At 40.6% G+C, this 24,415-nt stretch overlaps 1 protein-coding gene across 9 annotated transcripts in view; it reads left to right on the forward strand.

Annotated features, from left to right (window-relative positions):
- Positions 1-24,415, forward strand: part of LOC122806326 (protein unc-13 homolog B-like) — a 2,554,726-nt gene that overhangs the window by 2,437,569 nt on the left and 92,742 nt on the right. For all 9 annotated transcript variants that reach the window (XM_044076650.1, XM_044076675.1, XM_044076685.1 and 6 more), the window contains one exon: positions 11,946-12,093. In XM_044076650.1, coding sequence (XP_043932585.1) covers positions 11,946-12,093 — 148 coding nt within the window. The remainder of the gene's footprint in view (positions 1-11,945; positions 12,094-24,415) is intronic.

Consider the following 24,415-nt stretch of genomic DNA (forward strand, 5'->3'; position numbering starts at 1 on the left):
ACTTCTCGGAGGTGCAGACCAAAACCAGTGGGCTGTGGCTGACCAAGTTTGCAGATGACTGCAAGCTGGGCATGGTCATCAATTCCCCAAATGATGTGGACATCCTCCAAGAGGGTTTTTTTCCAAACAAATGACCGGTGCTAGAAACATGCCTTCAAGCTGAATGCCAAAAAATGCATCATCATCTCCTTTGGGGAGAGTGACATCCCCACATATTATCACAGTAACATCCTAAGCATGCAATCAGTTGTGGGGGATTTGGGCACCCAGGTTGATAGCAACCTGACTTTTGACCACCATGTTGCTTCTGCTGTACAGGAAGTTTTCTACATGGCCCACCTCATAAGTAAAGGTATCTCATCCTGGGACAAGGAGATCATAGCATCCCTGTATTCTTCCTTTATAAGGCCAGTTATTCAGTACATCACCCCCATTGGCATGTACCTTGCAAAGCACATGCAGCAGCTGGAGAGACCACAGAAGTGCCTCACCAGAAGAATCCAGGGCCTCAAGCATCTACCATACACAGATAAGCTAAAAGCCCTGTCCCTCTACTTAGTTTCATACAGACTCCTCAGAGGTGACCTCTGTCTGGCATAGAAAGCAATCTCAGACCCTGCCTTGATAGGACTGCTGCATATCTGTAAGTGAAGCTCCACTCGAGTAACCCACATGCGTGACCGAAACCTGGTCTGTGACATCAATAGGACTTGTTGGCAGGACAGATTTGTATCCCAGAGACTCCCCCATCTGTGGAATAGACTCCCTCTCCACATCAAGCAAAGTACCCCATTATCCTTTTTTTTTAAGTGCAACCTGGATAACTGGATGGGAAACAGAAAATACATCCCTGGGATTCCACCTGTGTGTCTGCTGGACATGGATTTTGGCTGCTGACTTGTCTAAACCTAGGCTAAACTCTTGGCTAGGCTTATAAGGGCCTCAAGGCCAATAACCTAGTAACTTCATATGATCCTATGTTCCTATGAATGAGTGAATGTAAGAAAAAACTGGAGAGTAAAGCAAACTGTGAGAAAATAAAAAAATAAAAAAGTAATCTGGATGGAGTAAATAGGCCAGGATGGGGGAGGGGGGATTCAATTCAACTCTGAAAAATCTTCTGTCATCCCTTTTCACAGAACTGTATTCTTGGAGTGTCTGATAGATTCTTCCCCTGGAAGAACCTTTATTTCTCAAGACAAAGTAGAGATGTTGTGACCGTTCTTCCTAGAGTTCTCCATTCAAATCCAGGTATCTTCAAGGGAATTTCTCAGGATATTGGGGTACATGGCATTGTTGATTCTCATGCTTCACTTTGCCAGACTCAACGTGAGAAAGAGACAATAGTACCTCAGGTCCGTCTGGACACAGTATCTTCACCCTTTATCTTTTCAGATCCCTGTTTTGGGATATGTAAAAAGGGAGATTATCTGGTGAGTGGACAAGATTTCTTGAATTCCAAGTGTCTCTTTCTCCCTCATGATCCCTCTCCAGTCTATAACCACAGATGCTTCAGATCCAGCTTGGGAAGCTGTCTTCAATGGGGATTAAAGGGCAAGGTCTGTGGAGCCCTCATGACGGACAGAAGCACATAAATGTCAGAAACATGTTGGCAGCAACGTATGGTTTGAAAATCATAAATTATTTCTGGTTTGCTGGGACCTGCTAACTTTTCACAGGCACCACCACAGTGATCTGGTACATAAAAAATATAGGAATAACCAACTCATATCCTCTTTGACAAATTGTGATAAACTGGGAGATAGCAACTCAGCTCAGTTTTCAAATATTCTGTCAGAGCAAAACCTGAGTGCAAACAAGCTCAAAGTACAGTAACAATGTGTTACTTTGTACTAATGAAAAAGTTATTTTCATTAATTTTTGCAAATTTGAAGTAAAAAACATGGTATCCTGCATCAGTCTATCAATTAAAAAAAAACATGTCTGTGAGGGCATGGATGGGAGCAAATTGAGCAAAGCACATACTTGTTTATCTCCTACAACATTCCCCAGAGTATTATGTGGGATTCACCAGCATTCCTAAGTAAGCAGAAAAGATTATCAGTTGAGCACATTCTGGGTCTGTACTGGGGCCTTCTTCTAGTGGGGGCATGCTTGGCACACCTTCTGCAAAGTTGCCTAGAGGATCCTCACAAGGTGCCTTGCCACTCCAAATGACACATCTCAGCCCAGAAGGCATGCCTTGATCACTTCAAATGACACATGTCAGCCCAGAAGGCAGACAGCTCTGTTCCAAGATCCTCTTGACTGCGGATATCCCTTACTCTGCAATGAAGAGTGAGCCCAACAGCACTGTGAAGGAACCTAATTTGTTCTGCATGTATGTATGTATGGTCTCACCGCTTCTGTCAGTACCCAAAGTTCATACTTACAGGTAAGGTTGGTGGCAAATTCTGACTAGGAAACAGAGCTTCATGTGAACCAACTTTCACTTTTCTGCCACAGTCTGGTACAACACCTGCAGTACTGCAGCCACAGTAGCTATCCACCTACTCATTTTTCCAGTCCCATCTGCCCTCACTCACGAACAAGAGTCCATGACATGCAAACTCCTCTTCTTGAGGTAGCTGCTCCATTCTTGCCTGCACTATCAAAGAACATTCCATGTTTTTCCAGTAAATAAACATGATGCCTGTCTGGAAGTGATGAGTCTTATCCCATTTGCTAGCAAAAACAACTCTAGTATATACAAGAGATTACAGTCACTTAATGCCAAAAGGACAACATTGTCTGCTAATAGCAAAACTGCAGACCTTGCATCTCCAGACTGGATGTTCTGGAAACCAAAGCTACACCAAGGTATCCAACCCATGACAAATACTGATCAAGAGGAGACAATGCACACTCCTGTAGAATTTTGGAACCAGCTTGAATTGACTCACAAATAGTACACATGTAAATCTCTATCTGAAATTGCTTAGATTCTGTGGCATCATCCTAGGACCTCATACGGTAGTAGTATCTCCATCAAGACATTCAGAGATATGCATTCATATTCCTTCTACAGTTCTATAAAATGATTGTAGACTGTACTGGCAAACTGCAATAATGCCTGTACTATTCATGCAAAGAGAAAAAGCTCATTTAGAGTTCAGAATCCATACTGCTGCTGTTGAATCGGCGATTCTGCTATAGGATATTCCAAAGACATGAGTCTTGAGTGTTTCTCCCCGGGCCTCAGCTGAAAATAGGCTCTGTCCCAGTTGAACATTCCTGATAAACAAATGTAAAATAAAATAAATGTCTGCTTTCCAGTATCCTAGCATAGGAGGCTGAAGCTCACAGTCCTTCTATAATTGAAATACATCCTCCTGACAAATTTTGGAAAATGGAGAAAAGTACCCCAATTTATAGGGCTAAACATTTTATCCTGACCTTTAAAGTCGTATCAAAAATGCTTGCTTAACCATTGCACCCTAATGATATTCAGTGCCTACAGTGTATCCAGTCAGATATCTATTTCCATTGCTTCACACTTTGGAACGATTTGTCAAAGAGATCTCACCTATATTTGTTAATTCGTTTCTGACAGAAACTTCCAACACTGTTTCCTCGAAGTATATGCCTGCCGCATTCATGTACTCAAGAGTGTTCCTTCTATCTCACATCATTATCCCCAACTATAGCCAGTATTGCTGTTTCCTTGCTGAGAATACAACCTGGACACTGTTACCCTCCCAACATCACCAGAACATCTGAATGTCCATGACCTTGCCAGACTTGTTCCACAGCTGAACCTAAATCTTCAGTTCATCGAATAGCATAGCTGCCACATTCCAGTCTACTAAGTTGTACTGACTTCCTAATGGCAGCACATTAAATGTTTATAGGTTCATAGGTAGGTACTAGGCTATTAGCCCTAGAGCCTATATAAGCCTAGCCAACAAGGTACCCTGGCTTTCGCCACCCAAGAAAATTATTTTCCTGTGCCCCTGTCGAGCAGAGCCACAGAAGTGGTCCCTGGGGTGAATTTCCTATTTCCCATCCAATCATCAAGATTTTTCTTGAGGAGTGCTAATGAGGAGCTCTGTTTGACATAGATAGGTAGTCTGTTCCAGAGTATGGGAAGTCTCTGGGACAGGAATCTATCCCTCCAGCATGTTCTGTTTATTGTGGTGACAAGGTTTAGGTCCATAGAGTGTGTAGCTTGGAGGGATTGAGATTTCTTTAAGTGGAGCATGTCCAACAGCTCTGGGTTTGACATAGCTTTGTATGTTAGGCAGAGATGACCTCTGAGTAGGTGATATGCGACAGAGTAAAGCTGGAGTTTTTTGAGATGGTCTGCGTAGGGCGTCTGTTTGAGGCCAGTAATCCTCTTTGTGAGGTATTTCTGTGGCCTTTCCAGTTGTTGTAGATGTCTTATGAGGTACATACCAAAAGGGGCATTGTACTCTATAATGGGTCTAATGAGTGATGAGTAGAGGGGAACAATGACCTCTTTTATTCTGGATGAAAAACCTTTTGTGATGAGGTGAGCCACGTAGAAGGATTTCCTGACCACTGTGGCAATGTGATTATCAAAGGAGAGACTACTGTCCACCTGTGTCCCAAGGTCTCATCACACTTTTGGCATTAAGTAGACTACCACTTATGTGGTAGTTCATGGGTACAGAGTTTTTACCAAAGGGGATGACAATACACTTTTTGGCATTAAGCTTCAGGCCATGGCTTTGACACCAGGCATCTGTATCAGTGAGGCCCTTTTGTAGTATGTCCACATCGTTAGGGATTTCGGTTATGGGTTTATTATGGCTCCTAGTTTGCAGTCATCTGTAAACTTTGATAGCCAAAGACCGTCTGTGTTAGCCTGTACTTCAGAGAAGTAGATACCAAACAGGAGAGGACCTAGGACTGAACCCTGTGGTACTCCACTTGTCACTGGTCTGAAGTCGGATTTGGAGTCTGCTGCTTTCACAGTGTGGGTTCTGTCCGTGAGCCATTTGGCAACTCATCTTGTGACATAGGGATTTATACCTAGTTTAGTGAGCTTATCTATAATTCCAGAGTGGGGGATGGTGTCGAAAGCCTTGGCGAGATCTAGATAAGCCGTGTGAACCACCTTACCCTCATCTATGGCTTTGGTGACTGCTTCAAAGAAGTCAATCAGGTTTAGGAGACATGATCTGCCTTTTACAAACCTGAACTGGGTAGGGTCCAGAGTTTGGAGATTACCAGTGTCTTTGTTTATGAGTTCCATGATGATACGTTCCATGGCCTTGCAGACCAAGCTCATCAGGCTAATGGGGCGGTAGTTCCCAGGGTCCATTGTGGCTTGCGCCATTTAGTGGGAACAAAGCCTGAGGTGAAGCTATGATTGAACATGGTACTTAGTAGGGTGCCAGTTCATTCTGTAGTTCATGTAGAATGCAGCCTGGGATATTGTCAGGTCCCATGGATGCTGTGTTCTTGGCTTTGGAGAGTGTGTTTTTTACTCATACAGCCGTGATTATAGGAACTTTGCATTCTTCCGGTATAGAGATGGGCCCTCTAGGGTGTGAGAAAGGGGTAAAGTTAGCACTGAACCTATCTGCCAGTTGTTCTGTATATTTAGTGCCATTGTGCTGTAACTCAGAGCAGATCTGAGTGTTGCCATTGAGATTCTTGACATAGCTATAGAATGCTTTGTGGTTGTCTTTAGAGTCAGTGGCAATTTTGTTTTCATAACTGGCTTTGGAGGATTTTATAAGGGATCTCAGCTTCTTACTGAGGTTGATTAGGGAGTTCCTCCAGTCATGGGATTTTACTCTTTTTTGCAACAGTTTCTTTCTTCTGTTGCAGAGTTTGTTTATGGCAGAGGTCCACCAGATTGGCTTCCTTTGTTTGGAGAATAGCATCTTGGTTCTGTTAGGGTTAGCATGATCCATGCACTCGTGTAAGTGCTTATAAAGTGCATTTGTGTAGGATTCAGCAGTCGTACCTCTATTGTCCATCTGCATGGGTGTCATGACGTTTGCCACTTCTGTCTTAAGAAGGGTGAAGATGGCTTTGGAGAAGTTTTTTACTGTGGTTTCCCTAATTGGGGGTGGGGGTGGGATGTGGATGTCTAGGGTGATTAGCTTGTGGTCGGATCTGACCAACAAGGAATTGACCTCTGGTGTGGAACACCGGTTGCCCATGTTGGTAATGACCAGGTCTAGGATATTGCTGCCCCTGGTGGGGGTGTGAATAAGTTGATCCAAGGTGTTGGAATTTATGAATTCCAGAAAACGTTGAGCAAAAGAGTTGGTACGTGAGTAGTTTTCAAAGTTAATGGTGGGGTAGTTGAAATTGCCCATTATTAGGGTGTTGGGTTGTACCCTAATACTTTCCAGTGTATCAAGAAATGAGGAGTGGGAATCCTGGGTCATGGTCGGGGGTCTGTAGCAAGCTACAATTTGGATTGTGGTCTTGCCCAGAGTTAGTTGCACTTGGATAATCTCGGATGCATTATACTGTGCAACTAGCCTGGAGGTGTGGATATCCTTAATGAATATGGACACGCCTCCACCTTTAGTGCTTCGTTCCTGGTTAGGTGGCCAAAAGGTGTGGTATGAATTATAGCCTGGTAATGCAGGGGTGCTCTCTGGAGCTTTGAACCAGGTCTCTGTCACTGCACAGATGTCAATGTTCTCCATTTTAAGGAGTGCCTCGAGTGAGTGCATTTTGAGGTTTAGACTTCTAGCATTGAGTAGCATTACCCTCAGATTTTGCTTGCTTGTAACTGTTTAAGATAATAGCTTTTCTCATCAATTGGCCTGCCGGTCATTCCATGGTTTACTGCAGTAATAAGCACGAACATCATTTTAGCTACATCTCATTTCTTAAAGACACACCAACTAATAATCCACAGAAAAAAGAAGAACCGAGGTCCAGATCCACTCAAAAATACTGTTAATTGAGCACTTTCGTCTCTCTAATGGAAACTTCCTCAGAATGAAGTACACATTACCCAACATCCCTTTTATATAAAACATATAACAATCACCTCTACAAATAATGAAATTTCTTAAAGCAACAATGCCATAAAATGTAAAGCATAATATAAAAGCATAACAAAATATCTATTCTAAAACACATACATTGCATAAGAACAAACAAAGGAATACATAACTTCACAAGTGAACACTCTTAAAAACAGTTTGACATATTAAAACCTTCTTTATAGAAAAAATTGTGCTTTCAATCTTAAAACAGAACTGATGGACACAGGACTGTTTAGTGCTTGGATCACTATTGCATTTGTTTTAATTTGCAATTTCAGTTCTGCTAATTCCAGGAAGTCATTCAAGGGTCCCCTCTTTCTCCTAAATTAATTTGTTCAATAACAACAAACTTAAAGCTATGTTCTTCATTGGCATTAATATGGACTGCTAATGCATTGTTTTCATCCCTCCTATTAATATCATAATGCTGATAGATCCTACTCCATAATTCATTTTTCGTTTTGCCAATGTAGTAACAAGGACATTTTTAGCATAGAGCCAAATACACCATGCCTTTGCTGTTACATGACATTTCGCCTTTTATAATACATTTCCCATAGTTAGGGATCAAAATGTCTTTCCCTTCAAGAATGTGCTGGCACTGTAAACAGTATCCACATTTAGCCATACCTACACCTTTGTCCAGCCCATTTTTGTCTCTCCAACATGTTTTTTATACTACAATCTCTTTTGTATAAAATGTTCGGGGCTGGTCCTACTAACTGTACCTGGTCTGCTTCAATGCTGTAGATGTTCCAATTGTGTTGAATGATATTCTTAATATTATAAAAATACTGGTTAAACTTAAAAATAGCTGATTTCTTGAAGATACTACTACTAACTTGTCCTACCTCATTTTGAATACCTCCCCCTGTTCGAAGCAGGGGTGAAAAATGTCCACGCAACCTTTTCTTTGTAACTTCTTGGAGAATGTTCCCCACATAACTCACAGGGTAGCCACTATTTCCAGCATATCTCCCAGGATGTTCATCTATGTGATAAACTCTTCTTGTTCGGAAATCATCCTAGCCAGTCTAGCCCCCCCTGTCCCTTTACCAATGCCTTCTTTTGGTGTAGGGGTGACAGCTATCAAAATGTAAAAGGCTATTTGAGAATGTGGGTTTCCAGAAGATGGTGGAGTTGAACTGTCATTTGACAGGGTCTTTTTCAATGGTTATATCTAAGTAATGGACAAGAAGGTTCAGTAATCGAATGTGTAAATGCTAAAAACTCAGTACTGTTGTCCAAATACTCAAGAAATGGCTAATTTTCCCCTTGTCTTCTAGCCAAAAAATTATGATGTCATCAAGGAATCTGCCATAAAATGACCAGTCGTTGGCAAAGGGACTGTTGAATATAAACTCTATTTCCCAGTATGCTAGTACAATGTTGGCAAAAATGGGGGCACATGCTGCTCTCATTGCCACATCTTGAACCTGTTTGAATAACTGATGTTCAAAAGTTATATTATTAGTGTCGAGAACAATTTCCATTAATGTTCTTAGTTTAAGAATACAGTTGTGACTGAGTGTTGAATACTGGCAGAGATAGTGGTAAAACCAGTTTATACCAGTTTCATGTAGAATCACAGAAAATAGATCTTTAATGTCAAATTGTCATAAAGACAAGGTTGTCTTTGTTCATCTTTTTGTTGATTTTCAACAAGAAATCCCATTAATCTTTTTGTATCCAGGGGCAATGTAACAATACACCCTTTAGTTGACCATCTATGTATTTCGCTATAGGAAAAGTTTTATGCACGAGCATCAACAGTGGGTCTCAGTGGAGGGTCTTCTAAATCTTTATGAATCTTGGGGATCCCAAATATTGTTGGTATTTTGGGATTTCTTACAGGCATCAGATGGTATTCTTCCAGTTTAATTTGCAATAGTAAGCAGTTCTTCCAGTATAATGTCAACTTTGTTGTAACAAATGTTTTTCTCATTTAAACTGATTTCCCTGTATGCATCCCCAAACAAATGGTTAAACATTTTGTTTGTATATGTATCATAATTCAGAATCACAAGACCCCTGCCTTTATCTGGTTTCATGACCCGTATTTCTGAATTTTGAGAGAGGTCTTTTAATAATGTCATCTCTGACTTACTTAGGTTGTTACCCTGTGTGTTGACCACTTTTTTAAATGGATCTCTGATGTCTTTCTCACATATTTTTTCAAAAATAGCCATAGTAGGATGTAAAGTGGGGTTAAATGTACTGGGTTTTCTTAGGCAGCTTTGTTCATGCATGTTATAATTCAACCCTTTGAAAAATAAATCAATATTCAACTTCCTAGTGAAAAGTTTCAGATCTGTTATAGTTTGGTCAAGGGAAGCGTTCTTGTCAAGTACACAGGTTAAACCTTTTTGAAACAGTTCTGCTACCTGTTCATTAAATGCAATGTTACTGTAATTGTATACCTTAAAGTCTCCACGTTTGTTTTTCAAAGTAACTAACTTGTTGTCCTGGTCATTCACTGGAATCTGTTCCCCCTCCCCCCTCCAGTTATCCCTGGAATGTGCAGGGTAGTTGTGGTTGCGATATGTCACTCCCCTCCCCTGGTTCCTCAGTCTCTCTGACCTCCTCGGTGGGGGGGGGGTCTCTAAAGGGTGTTCAGCCATATTAGCTGTAGTCACATCAATGTTAGCACCTGTCCTTTCCTGCCCTCTAGGTGGTAAAGGGTAGGCTCTAGTCTCCCCATATTCCTTTTCATCTCTCCTAAGCTTGTGTATTTGTCTTTCTTTCATATCTGTCATTGCACTATCAATTTTCTGCATTTCTACATCTCATTGCTGTTAGATTAGTAACTGAAGTCTTAAACAATGTCACTCCAGAGTTCATATCTGTCTGTTTCCCCAGTTTGTGAAAGGAACTGTTCCAGAAATAGGAGTTAAAATCATCCGAACCAGAAAAATCTGCTAGGCATTTTTAGAGCAACCTTTCTGCAATTTTCAATATTCCAGGTCTTCCTCACTATTGCCATTTCATCTGACCTAGCTCATTTCTAAGTTGTGGTCATGTGATAACTCAGCATCTGTCTTGACCCAATATAATGGCCTAATGTCTGATGCATAGCAGCGGAATAAATTACTAGACTTTGGCCCAAGGTGATAAATACATTTATGAACAGCCTTGTGTTTGAAAATGTTCATTATGTACAGTCCAGACTATCAGAAAATATGCAGTAATGTTTCATCAGTTGGATTCAAATTAGGCAAGATATTTCTCCACTCCAAGTACCCAGGCCACCATTTGTCTCCATTGTTCATCATGAGAGAGTTGATTGTCTCCTGGTACAATAGAGTTATTAAGTGGTACCATATTAAGCACTGTGCCTGTTTAAGGCTACCATGATGGCTGTCTACTCCATTTAGCCAGAAGGTGGAGCAGCACACACAGTTACATTGTGGATGTCCAGTTATGTACTGGTACAAAGCACAACTGTCCAGCACACAGCCAGGGGCGTATGATTATCTCCCCTGGCCAGTCTGAAGAGGGAGCTCCACTGCAAGGAAATGACTCCCGCAGTGAAAAGGTTTTGTATCTAAACCAATTCTGAATATAGAGGCAAGACCACTTATTTTTATGTTACGTTTCAGCCTCTCTCACAAGATTTTGAGCTTCTCCAAGCAGAGTGGTTACACTGAGTATCCAAAAAGACAGTTCCTTTTTCCCCCAGAGTGGCATAATCTACTCAGATCTGTGCCTTTTATATCTGCCACTTGCCTGCTGTTGTACATCAGCCCCCAGCTTTCTTCTCTTTGGGGTTGGTGAGGTCACATAGGATCTCATCTTGAATTAATTAATTTTTCAGTTATAATATAATGTGCCAGCACTATATTGGCAAACCTCTGAAGTAATGATGCCTTAAGTTATCGACTTATTAAGCTGTTCAGAATGTAGCCTGTCTTGAACTGTCTTGCAGCTAAGAAAACCACTTGTTGAACATTTATTGGTTAGATAAGCCTCTGAATTTCCAGCTTATGTCATGTCTGTGTTGTAAAGTATTGGTATTCTGCAAAAGAAGCTTTTTTTTGCATTTGGATTGAAATGGTTTGTCTCTCACATTGGAGTGTACTTTTATTTATTTATTTTTTTGTATTTGTTAGAAGGGTGGAGCACTGATCCATTTTGATCTTTTGAAATTCAGCCCAGGAGCAATGTTTGCTTAAGTGCCTTACTCAGAGTCACACAGTAGACAAATGGAAGCAGAGGGGATCAAATCTTAGACTATATATAGACTACAGTTCATTACAGTAAACTCTTGGATAACCGGCACCCATGGGGATTGGTAGATGCCTGATAACTGTAGTTTCTGGTTGCTTGAGAGTTACTATTAAAAATAGGCCTCATTAATACTGCACCCTGTACTATTTGTTTGGTTTGGCTTGTTCATAGGTTGTGGAGAGAGGGAATTGATTCCTATCTTCCTTTTTAAAACTCCAAAACTTTAAAAATGTAAGGTATGTTTCTGCAGGACGGGAATCAGAAAATGTAACACATGAAAATTGTACTGTATTTCTTCAATTTTTTGTTCTGGTTAACTGAGAGTTTACTGTACCTTAATCCTATGTGCAAAGTGTACTCAGAAATGTGTGCAGGAAAACTGAAATTAGCACCTCCAGAAATTTCTGCAGGACGGGAATCAGAAAGTGTAACACATGAAAATTGTACTGTATTTCTTAAATTTTTTGTTCTGGTTAACTGAGAGTTTACTGTACCTTAATCCTATGTGCAAAGTGTACTCAGAAATGTGTGCAGGAAAACTGAAATTAGCACCTCCAGAAATTTCATATTTAAAAATCACTAACAAAAGAAGATAAAATGTCACACTTCTGTTGTGTCTTGATTCAGTAAAGTGTTAACATGTTCAGAATGCAGCTATTACATTCAGTAGAAAATATTACTGAAACATTAAACTTGTATGTCTGAAATACTCTGTAATATGAATGTGTTTTTCAGCAATATTTCCATGCGGGTGGAAATGGATTAAAAAAGACGTTTCTGGAGAAGAGTCAGGATTTGCAGTCCTTGCGTTATGCACTTTCTCTCTACACACAGACCACAGACACCCTCATCAAAACGTTTGTTCAGACTCAGACTTCTCAGGGTAAGACAGCCTTCTTTTTTGTACAGGAAAAACTGGAAAAGGGACTGTCACATGAAAGTGATGTATATTAAAGGCTATCTATCTATTCTTGTTTATAACATTAATGTAGTAGACCCACCCGATCCAATATACCAAGGTTTGTTGTCTTGTTATGAAACAGGTAGTAAAATATGATGGCAGTGTATGTTAGCTGTGATGCTGTTACTGTTTTGTTTTTCAGTTCACTGGTCATTTCCAGTAAAATATTGCTCTTTCTCCACCTTGTGGTCATAAGGAATAAATTTACCCAGCATTATGTAACAATTGAAGAACACTACATTCTGTTTTCTCCTTTTCAGGGACTGGGAAAAAAAACATTGATGATCTACAGTCTGCTTGAGTTGTGGGCTGCAAGAGCTATTTTTCAGGGGCATTTCACAGTAACCATGCAACCTGATAACTCAAGCCCTGTTTCTTATAATATCTGTTTAGTTATTCTGTATATCTATATAGCAAGATTGGAACTGCAAGGACACCTGAATCATTAGATTATTTGCTTTGTTAAAATTCACTAGATGGATGTGTTGCTGTGGATAAAATAATCTCCATAATGTGCTATCACTTAATAACACAACAGTTAAATAGAGCCAGTATGCCTTATCATTTCATAGATGGGAATCATACGAATCTTGTGTGACTGAGAGTCTCTCCTGAGTGTGGTTATATGAAAAGTGCATTCTTAAAATATGTGTTTTCAGGATGCTGCTGAATTGTTAAAATATTGTGTTCATGAGATCATGCCTGTTTGCACTACTGAATAAATACCAAGGATAATTCACTGATTACACTAAGAAGAACAAGGAGTTAGGACAGGGTCTGTAAGTTTAATTCCTATGGGCAGATGTGCTTAATAACCCACAGCAAGTGAAGTCACACAAAACTTTTTTCAGCTATAAGCTGAACTGAACATTACATTAAAAAATGCACATTCTCATTCATGTATGTGAGCTTAGGACCACAGTAAATATATGTCCAACCTGAATTTAAAATTCAAAGTTACCTGGCCATTTGGCATGGGAAGTGGTAACATACGCCTTCAGATTTGAAAATAATTTTAATCAGTAATTTAAAAGGTGTTTACCAAAAGACACATGCTGCACATTTGTTAGGACCCTCATCGCTGACTTCAAGGCTTACTTTTATTTTTAATACTTGAAGTCCACATTTAAGAGATGGGTGTTTGCTGTTCTCAGACTATCAAAGTCACTGTGCTTTGACTGTTTGCTCTCATAAAGATCATAGGATCATAGATTAGTACTAGGCTAACTGTTGCCCTTATGGGCCATTTTAAGCCTAGCCAATTATCTCATGTCAGAACCAAACCTTGCACCTTGTGTATGCAAGGTAAACACCTTAACCATTATGCCAACCTCCTACACCCTCTCTTGTCATATTACTGTCCTCCTGAGTGTGGGTCTCATGTGTAGGAGTGCCTTAGTACAAGACTTTATTTCCAGTGTCCGCTACTAGCTTCTTATAATGGTCACACAATCCAGCATAAAACTTAATGCAGATCTGTGCCCTTACTAGAACTGTTACTTCCAGTCAGTTTGGTACCTCCAGCTGAGTACCTTACTATTCATTTCTAAATTACCTGCGGGAAATGCACTGAGGAAGTGTAATACCTTTTGCACAGTGCCTGAAAAGTGCCCACTGCATCAGTAGTTCAGCCACAGCCTATATTAGATTTTTTTGGTCCATTTAAGGATTTTGCTTTCTAAGCTATAGACATTTTTAGAATTTATTATGCCATGTATTTTACATTCTAACTTTATAAAAAATAATAATAAAAAAACACAGTTTGGATGACCTAAAAAGAAACTTTATTGAGCTACATTAATCTACTAAACTCCTTTCAAGAGCTGTAGACTTCCTCAGATCAATTTTCACTCTAGAGTATTTCTAATTGTATTTCTTAATTGAACAGTGCTAAGCTCACGCTATAATCCAGCTGCTTCATTGCAAAGTGATTTCTCAGCCCTAACTCAAAATTGTGATGCACTTGTCATTCAGGTTGTGACTGACAGGTCACAGGGAGGAGGAGATATCAGGGCTAGTTTTTGGTGGGAGAGAATAAAGTTTGATTTTATTTAAACCAAACTGTTTTTGTTTATTTATATTTGTTCAGTGATATTGCCACCTGAGGCTTACTGCACAAAATTAAGGGCTACTGGCTGAGGCACTGTTTTTCTTTTTCTTTTTTTTTTTATCTTTATGATGAGTAGTGTTCTTTCTTTATGTAGTGTGTCCTTTCTAGAACTTACTCTTCATATTGCTTTTTTATTAACCTGTAAGAGTTTGTATTAGTTATTCTTTAGTCTGAGCTTATGTACTGTTACTGCACTAGGCACTGTTGTTTTCATGGCTTAAAGAGGGATAATGTGGGTTAGTCTGTTTACCTACTCAAAGTGAAATATGCAGAATCTAAAGATTTGCAGGAATTAATGCAGTCTGCTGGTCAAGTAACTAAACACACTTTGCACTGTGGTTTTGATGCCCTAGAAGCATCTTGCAGGGCAGCAGTCACTAGATCTGTCATTAGAAGACATGCATGGCTTAAGGAACAACCCCTGCCAGACCATGTCAAATCAAAGTTTTTGGAAGCACCCTTACACAAAGATAACTTATTTGGTACTAAAGTAGGAGAGGTGTTAAAAAAGATTGATGAAAAAGCAAAATCTATGCAGACTGTTAAAGATTTCTTACAGGTACAGTCCCCTAGGTTCAGCAGGCATTTTCCTTCCAAGCACTGGTCCTTTTCTGCACCTAGTAAACAGGACCAGCCTAGGCCCCATGGAAACAGTCCTTCAAGACAGCAGTCCCATGGGTTGTGGAGATCTAAGCAGTGGACTGCGTCCACTTCAAAACCAGGGAGTTCTAAGCCACCCCCTTATGGCAAAAACTCACAATGACTCACCCCCACCCTACCTTGCCTCTGCCCACCATCACATACCCCTAGGAGGAAAACTCTCCTTTCACTCAAGCACCTGGGCCACCATTACCAAGGACCAATGGGTTCTGAACATTTTGTCTCAGGGGTACAAAATTTCCTTCCACACCCTTCCAACCCCCAAAGGGTTCCCAGATCTACCACCAAATCAGTGGGCAGAGGCTCAAGAGCAAATCCATACCCTGCTCTCCTTGGGAGTAGTAGAACACGTTCCTGCAGAGCTGATAGGCCAAGGCTTCTACTCCAGACTTTTTCTGGTACCCAGAAAAGAGGGCACCTGGCACCCCAGCCTCAATCTGTCCATTCTAAACACCTTCTTGGTGATCCCAAAATTCAAAATGCTCACCCTCCAGCAGCTGCTACCCATGCTGTCCAAGGACGCTTGGCTAGTCACCCTGGACCTAAAAGAGGCCTACCTCCACATTCCCATCAGGAGATCCTGCAGAAAATATCTTCATTTTAGGGCAGGATCTCAGCACTTTCAGTTCTCTGCACTTCCCTTTGGCTTATCTACTGCTCCCAGAGTTTTCAGAAAATGCCTGGCTCCAGCTATTGCTTTTTGCAGACAAAGAAATATTCAAATTTATCCCTACTTAGATGACTACCTTATTCAGGTAGACAGCCAGGAAAAGCTGCTCAGAGACCTGGCCTTTGTAAAGGACCTCCTACCCTCCTTAGGGTACACAATCAACGAAAAGAAATCCAAACAGGTAGCCACCAAAAGGATAATATTCCTGGGAGCAAGTCTGGACACAGCATCCCTAACTCCAGAGAAACAAAGTTTCCTATCAGCTTACTTCTCTCAACTGGCCACCAGGCCTTAGCTTTCTGCGAGGGAAATCCTGCAAGCCCTGGGGTTCATGACATCTTGCATACTCCTTATTCCGTATGCCAGACTGCATATGAGGAAACTTCAGTGGTACCTAAAGAGCTTTTGGTGTCAACACTCACATGATCTGGAAACTGTTTTACCTATTATTCCTTGCCTGAGGGAGGAATTTCTTTGGTGGGCAACAGCCTGCTCCCACAACAAGGGACTGCCCTTCTCCCCACACCCCGTCTCCCAGACCCTCACTACAGACGCATCAGACTATGCTTGGGGTGCACACCTGGACAGCAGGTGCATACAGGGCCAATGGAACCCCCTGAAACTCCCCCTGCACATCAGTCTAAAAGAGATAATGGCTGTGCAGCAGGCCTTGATAGCTTTCAAACTCCTTCTGTCTCCTGGGGGTTCTCCTGATCAAAACAGTCAACACCAAACACCACAGTGATGTGGTACATCAACAAGCAGGGTGGGACTCACTCCTACCCACTGTGCAGGCTGGCCATGACCCTCTGTTTCACAGCCTCCTCCATGCATCTACATGTTAGCAAAGTACCTGCCAAGCTCTCTCAACTCCTGGCAGACCAATTTAAGCAGAAAACTGTTGGACCCCCATGAGTGGCAGCTCAACAGAAACACCTTCTTACTAATAACTCAGAAATGGGTTACCCCAGAGGTTGCCCTCTTTTCTCCCACACCAACCATCAGGTGAACAAATTCTGCACCAGGGAGCATCACTACATGACATGGAAAGTAGATGCCCTGTCCTTCCCCTGGGTAAACCTCTCAGTCTGTGCCTTTCCTCCCTTACCCTCTCATTCCCAAGGAACTGATCAAAATAAGGGAGGAAGAACCAAGGACCATTCTCATAGCTCCAGACCAGCCCAGACAGCACTGGTACCCCTTGCTGTGCTGCCTGTCCCCACTGCCCCCATGGAATTTTCCTCAGATTCCCAACCTCCTAACCTAGAGGACAGGGGAATTCATGCACCCCCAATTGCAGACACTCAGTTTGGCAGCTTGGCTTATAACCTGACCAGTCTGCACTCCTCAGTAAACAGGTTCTGGATGTTATCCAAGAGGCCAGATGCCCTAGCACCAGAAAGTATTATGCAGATAAATGGCAAAGGTTCTGCGCCTGGATCCAGGCCAAGACAGCTAATATGGCACAGCCCTCCATCCCTCTCATCCTGGACTACTTAGCTGACCTACTACACAGTGGCCTCTCTTTCTCCTCTATAAAAATTAACACCTCTGCTATTTCCGTTCATTTTCCTACTGAGCAGCCTCTTTTTTCACACCCTCTGATCAAGCAGTTCCTCAGAGGGGCTAACAACATGAGTCCCCCAGAAGGGCACCAACACCAGCTTGGGACCTTAACTTTGTCTTGGAAAAGCTCACCCTGCCTCCATTTGAACCAGCTTCTTCTGCAGAGCTAAAATTTCTCTCTTGGAAGACAGCCTTCCTCCTGGCCATCACTTCAGCCAGAAGAGTCTCTGAGCTGCAAGCACTCATGGCAGTGGAACCCTTCATCATCTTCCATGCAGACAGGGTATCCCTCAGAACTAATCCATCCTTCATGCCCAAGGTGGTATCCAATGTGGCTCTCAACCAATCCATTAATTTGCCCACCTTCTTTCCTAACCCTTAAAACAAGGGGGAATTGATTCTGCACTCTCTAGATGTGCACAAACAGCTCCAGATAGTATCTGGGCAGGACTAAACCTTTCAGAAAATCTGATCAACTGCTGGCTATCTTTGCTTCAGGGGCAGAGGGCAAAGCCATCTCCAAGCAAACCATTTCCAAATGGATATCACACTGCATACATTTCTGCTACAAGCAGCATGGCAAGCCTCCCCCCAAGGGGGTCAGGACCCACTCCATCAGAGCAGCCTTCACCACTGCAGCATTCCTCAGAGGAGTCCCCACCAGGGACATCCTGGAAGCTGCCACCTGGACATCTGTTCACACCTTTACCAAACATTACCGCCTGCCTCTCTTTTCTAATTCTAGGGCAGCTTTTGCCTCTGCAGTCTTGCAGGGCATGCTATCCAGCCCCTAGCTTCCTTTACTGCCTTCATCCATTTCCTCTACTTTGGGAATCTACCCAAATGTGATGACTGTAACAGTGAAACACGGACATAGTACAGTTGTGTACACTTACCATAAATGTAGATGTTCGATGTCTTCACTGTTGCAGTCCTGGTTTCCCTCCCTCCTTCCCCCTTTTTCTTTTTGCTACCTTTCATCCTTGTTGTTCTCCTTTCCTTACAAGGGATATATTGGTATTTTTTTCCACTGGTGGGGTCCTGCTACCAGAGCCTGGCCTCCTACTTTGGGGGCTCCTGACCAATTAGGGCAAGAAAAACTGATGTAATGGTGTCAGCTGCCTTCCTTTATACCACTGACGACCTGACATCAGTCTTCAAGTGACAGCAACCGACACAGAAATACTGTGTCTCTGGTATTCAGGCTGGCCAAGGGCTACCTGAGCAGGGATAACCCAAATGTGATGGCTGCAACAGTGAAGGCACTCGAACATCTACATTTATGGTAAGTGTACACAACTGTACTTTCTTGTTCAGACTAATTTATGCATCTGTTTATTTAAAAAATGGCCACTTCAACATTCTTGTGAAGACTGCATAATGCTTCCACTATGAGCTATAAATTATTATTTTCATTGCATAATGTCTGTGGAACAGATTTTGTCAGCTGTATTAGGTGATGCTGGGTTTAGGCCAGTATTGGTATTACTTTCCGTTAGGCTTGTCATATTCTGGGTTTTGTCTAAAAACAGTCATTCCATTACCAAGTGCGTCCACCAAGTTACCAAAGTCAGATTATATGAATATATGGTGTGATGCTCTAAATACAGTACAGCGAATACAAAGATAATATATAATGGGGTTCTGTAAGACAAGCTTATGTTTATTTATTTGGCTAGCTTTAAGGGGGAAGCCTACCTAGAGTTCCACAGAAATTCACTGGGGAGTAGGGGTTTGGCATATGCCATAATGAGCTTTGTTGATTGTTATGGACAGAAAGACAGACAGAGGAAAGAAAGGACAGTAGCAGAGAGACATGAACAAAGAGTGCCAGATAAAACTGAAAGCCTCTTTAGTGATGTCATATCCCATTTAAATAAAGTAGCTGACAGTTCTGCCTGCACATCTTGGTTGGTGATAACATCAGGGTTAGAGCCATGGAGGCAGTTTGTTTCGTCTGAGTGCAGAGTGAAAATGAGCTACTTCTGGGAGTGATGTGGTACCTGTACCTGTACCTGCACAAGGCAGGATGCTGTGACTGCAGGGAGCAGTGAAGCTGTTGGATATGCAGAAACAGTGAGGATGAAGAGAGAAAAATATATTTCCAAAAAAGAATTATTGTGATTTAAATATTCAGACTTTGTAAATCACCTGCTAAATTCCTGTGAGTTGTTGGTGACTGTTTACAATCTGGAGCATTATTGCACCGAGTGAGGATATTGATTTATTTTGGTGACAAAAGGACATCTGATTTATGTTTTGACAATGAGGCATACTTGAACATTGTTCTATATTATTTAGGCAGGAATACAGGAGGTAGTATGTTAAAGGATTATACATGGTTTTATCTAACTTATTTATTCCTTTTGTTGCCTTGGATGGACTGTTTGGGGAGATGCTCCTTTTCAGCAGAGTCCTGGGGAGAAAAATTCCTGTTACCTTAATATTTAAAGTCAGATAATCAAGCACATATACAGTACAAACACACAATCGGTATAAAGCCACTTAGGTACAAATGAGATATGCTTGTAAATGGAAGGTATATACTGTACTTATATCAAGTGTTATAACATTATGTTATAATTATAATATAGTATTATTATGTTGTAATAGTCTCTGGAAAAGTGGTGGAAGCAGATAGAGGAATTAGAGACAGGACTGAAAGCAAGGAAAGTTACAAGACTTGTATGTGAACGCAGATAAGTATGAAGAGAAGGGAGACACGAGGTTGTTCAGGACAGGGGATATGGTATAAGTGCAGAAATTAAAGCGGTGGAGATATTGTAGGGGGGGTAAAGGAAGGGTGAGAGGATAGCATTTAGAGTTTTAGAAAACTACAGAAGCAAGTGTGAATTGATAGAGGCAAGAGAAGAGCCGATGTAACATGTAGCCATAATTTAACACAATGACAGATCCCTATACACCTTATTTTTTATTTAGGTAAATCTGAAAAATGTTTGAATGTAGTTTCTTTTGAAGTTGAGGGGGAAGGAGTTCCAGAGTTTTGCAACGTGAACTGTGTAAAGGGCAAGGTCAAAGTGGTTAGTGCATTTAGAGATTGCAAGGTATTTCAGTTCTACAGATGTGAGTTTTCTCATTGGGATGTATTGTGTTATTAAACTGCCAGTGGCAGAACCTTTATTTGAGCAGTTTATTACACCAAACATGGCTTTAGTTGAGAATAGTTCAGAGTATGGCTGAGTTCTAGTCATTGTGGCTGATTGAGTGCTAAAGTGGTTTGTTAGGAAGATTGGTGACATATTTTGCAATTTTAATCCAACTTCTTTCAAGTCTGTTGATAGATGCCTTGATAGTAGTTGGTTAAATCTGGGGATTTTGCATACATTAGGCTAGGGATTAAAACAGATTGGTCAGACTGTAGGTGTGCTTGCTGAATAAGGAATGGTTCAATTATGTATAGCATCCCTAGTTTTTTATTGGCTTGGGCAACAGCACAATTAGTGTATTGTTAAGATTTCATAATTGTGTTATTACCTTCCAGGAGTTTTGCTTGGTTTACAGTGTGGTTGTTGTTGAAGATTACATTTCAGGATGATTGGGATGCAAGGGTAATTTTAGTAGGCAATATACTATACATTTGCGTTAAGTAATTGGATTCTGGTTCCAGTGTCCTCAGCTTTGTGCATATTGTTAATGAAGATGTTAACTAGAAGGGGACCCAGAAATGAACCCTGATAAATCCCTGGCATATTGGCTGTACAGGTAACGAGGGATCCTTACCAGATGACAACCTAAGATTTGTTGGAATGGTAACTAATAAACAGGTTAAGGATTGTTGAGTCCAGGCAATGTTCAAAAAGTCCACAAAACAATAGTTTGTGAGCGACTGTATTGAAGGCTTTAGTGATATCCAGGAGTGTGGAGTGGTTAGGAGATTTTAGTTTGTGGGAAGTATGGTGTTAAGAAATGATAGATATGTCATACCAGTGCTATCTCATGGTTTAAAACCATGCTGTATGAAACAGAAAGTTATTGTCAGTAATTGATGCAGGAGTTGTCTATGGATTCATTTTTCTAACATTTTCAGTATGGGGGAAAGAGTGGTAGTGGGTATGTGATTGCACAGAGTAACGTTTTGTTCACTTTTGTGGATGAGTACTGATGTATAATTTCTTCCATAGTTTGAGGAAATACTGATCAGTGACACATCTGTTGATAAGAATGGCAGTAGAATAGGCTTTTGAGTTGGGTGATTTGCTAAGGTATTTAGAGAGAAGCACGTGTGGGATTAAGAAGGTACAGAGACTTTTGATCTGATTGCTGGAGGTTTGGTCTAAGGTGAGTTAATAGCTGGTGGAGTTTCCATTGGTAGTAGATGTACTTGCACTGGTTAGCATATCTCTCAGATGTCCAGGTTTTTGCACAATGCCCACATTCTGTCTCATATTTTTGGTCTGTTCCTCTTAAAATTTGTGGGTTTCTGGCAAATCATTGGGATAATCTGAAACTAAAGTCACTAAATAATGACATTAATTTGAGTTTCAAACTTCAAATCCATCAGGAAATGTATATAAAAACAAGTCCTGTCACTCTAGTAACTTTCTAAGTTTATAAGAGCAATATTTGAAATATGTCCCTATTTTTGGGGCTTTATCCCCACCATTTTGTTGGGTTTTGTCCAGATTTCTGGGACTAAGAGATTGAGAGCTATACTGGTTAGATCCTGTGGGAAATATTTAGGGTTGGTATCCGACATCAGGATATAGAAGGGATGTGTCATCTTGAATAAAGTAATTAATTTGCTGGCTATATGGACAATTTTCCTCATTTGGGAATACAATTTTCTTGTGTGGTTTCATGATGCTTCCTCTGTTGATAGAATTGCAGAATTATTTTCTGGTCTTTAACATGGATATTTGTAGCTTGCAATGGTAGTCTTTTTATTTTTTACTTTGTTTCTAAGGGATCAGTACAATTGAAGTGGCAGTGGTATTTTGGTGTACTTCCTGATTTCCCAGGCATTGTTTCTGTGTTTCATAATTAGGGGCTGTGGTCGGCTTTTTATTTTTTTTTTCTTAAAGGAATTAAAGTTGAGAATATTTATGACGGCATCATTGAGGTATGATGCAGCATGATCTAGATGAAGGAATCTGAAGTGTCTCTAATTAAATATTACTGAGAAAACTGAAACTGAAAACAGAAGAATAAATGTCCAGACAAATTCTAGGAATTATGCTTTTCAAAAAACTTGCATTAACAGTCACAGCGGCAGGCCTTCCAGAACAACAGCTTCTCATATACAGAGTTTGATAATCCTCTCAAAGATAAATTTTGCACAAAAATTGACCTAAAAAGGAAAAGGTCATATGTGACAGAGCTTTTCTTCTCCCCGATCTCCATCTGCACACCCAGCACCCATAGATACCCTAACACCCATATGTACCTTAGTATGCACTTCAGTAAATAATCTTCACAGCTGCAGGCACATTTTTAGATGCTACTGTGCCATAGTAAAAAAATGTGTGTGTGAGTGTATGTCATACCTCTCAACTTGGAAACATCAAAAATCTGGACAAAGGCCCATGAAAAATAGGTAGAAATCTGTATGCTGATTAGCATAAAATTTGCATGCATACTTATGTAACCCCACCCACTCCAACAGAATTGTGGGATACCAACTTTCAAATACAAACTGAAGAACAGACAACTAAAATATGGCCCCAGGCCCAGACCCTGTAGTAAATGATAACCATTTTTTGTTGAAATGTGTAGCAATGATGTTCACTGAGAAGGGAGGGAGAAGTTGATGAACGTTAGGATTTTGTTTTTGGTGGCTTGCAGTATGTGGGTTTTGAGATAAAAGTATGGCATTTAATGGTAGGCAATCGTCTAACCTTAGCAAAAGAATATTATAGTTTGCTAGTAGGACCTCCAAAAGTCATTCTCCATGGCCTACTGATCAGTGACGTAGCTAAAGTTTGTGTCACCCTGGCCTGTCTGAGTTTGCCGCCCTCCCTCTTTCACAAAATCATGGTTGAATGGGGCCCCCCATGCACAGCATTCCAATGTCCCATAAGTTGGCTATTTCGCCCCATTTACTATACACACTAATGTGCATACTGCTTTACTTCTACAATGATTATTTGGATTTCATTTAAAACTTTTATTTTTACATTTTAAAGTACAAACACTAATAGACATCTGCAATACAGTCTCACAATGAAAATAAACTTAGAATTACAATTTATTTACCATTGAAACTCAGTCATTGAAATAGCATTGAAACCCAGATTCAAAGAAAATGCATCTGTTAATTACCTTTGGGCTGTTTTCAAATCATAGGCCCTTGCATACAAAAAATACGTGTTCTTTGATACACCTTCCTGACTGTATTAAATTGTATTCCTTGTATAATACAGCAGACTTGTTAGAGCGTGTTTTAAATTTATTATGATGAACATTTTTCAAGTAAGCAATGAAACAAAATGTATGAACCAGTAATGACAAAACTGCCCAGTTCAGAACATTTTCATCTTAAAATTCTACTCACTTCTACAATCCACCAATATCAGTAAATGTGCACAATCTCTGTAAAAGTCAAAGTCGTCTAAATAATTCCACATTAAAGAGATCTATAACTAATGAATTGGTAGCTGCTAGCAAACAACTTTATATTTGATGGTTTCTTCTACAAATAAAGTGCCTGCTGCTCTTGATGAATAAATTGCCTATGTTGCATTAAAAAAATAAGCTAGTAATATTGCAATAGGGAATGGTGTGGGTTTGTAGAAATCGACAGACATGGCTAGCAGCTGACACTGCTGTTAAATGCACTGCCTGCTTCTTTTTTTAGAAAGCCTAGAGAAGCCTGTCAGATAGCTATACCACACTGTTTATGCTTTGTCTGCTTTAAAATTATAACTGTTCTTCTACATGTTGCAATACTCAATGGTCCAGGGATTTAAATGATATTATTTGTAGAACGTGTATACCCTGGCTGGTAGTGGTATACTAGTTTTTCTGACTTAAATTAATTTATCATAAGCAAACAAGTATAATAATGTATAAATTAACATAAGCACGCACATATGGACACACACAAGGTTACTTGTTTACTTAAAATTGCACAACGAGAAAGAGAACTACACAGGCCAAGTCTAGGTAACACTCTTGCGGTGACATTTCATTCAAATGAAAGCCAAAGAATACATAAAACTGAAACTTTAAAAACAACAGCATAAGCACGTTTGTCTTGCCCAGGTCATATGGCAGATCAG

Source organism: Protopterus annectens, chromosome 1.part1 (genome assembly GCF_019279795.1).
Source record: "Protopterus annectens isolate FY-2018-M chromosome 1.part1, PAN1.0, whole genome shotgun sequence".
NCBI classification, from domain to species: domain Eukaryota; kingdom Metazoa; phylum Chordata; order Ceratodontiformes; family Protopteridae; genus Protopterus; species Protopterus annectens.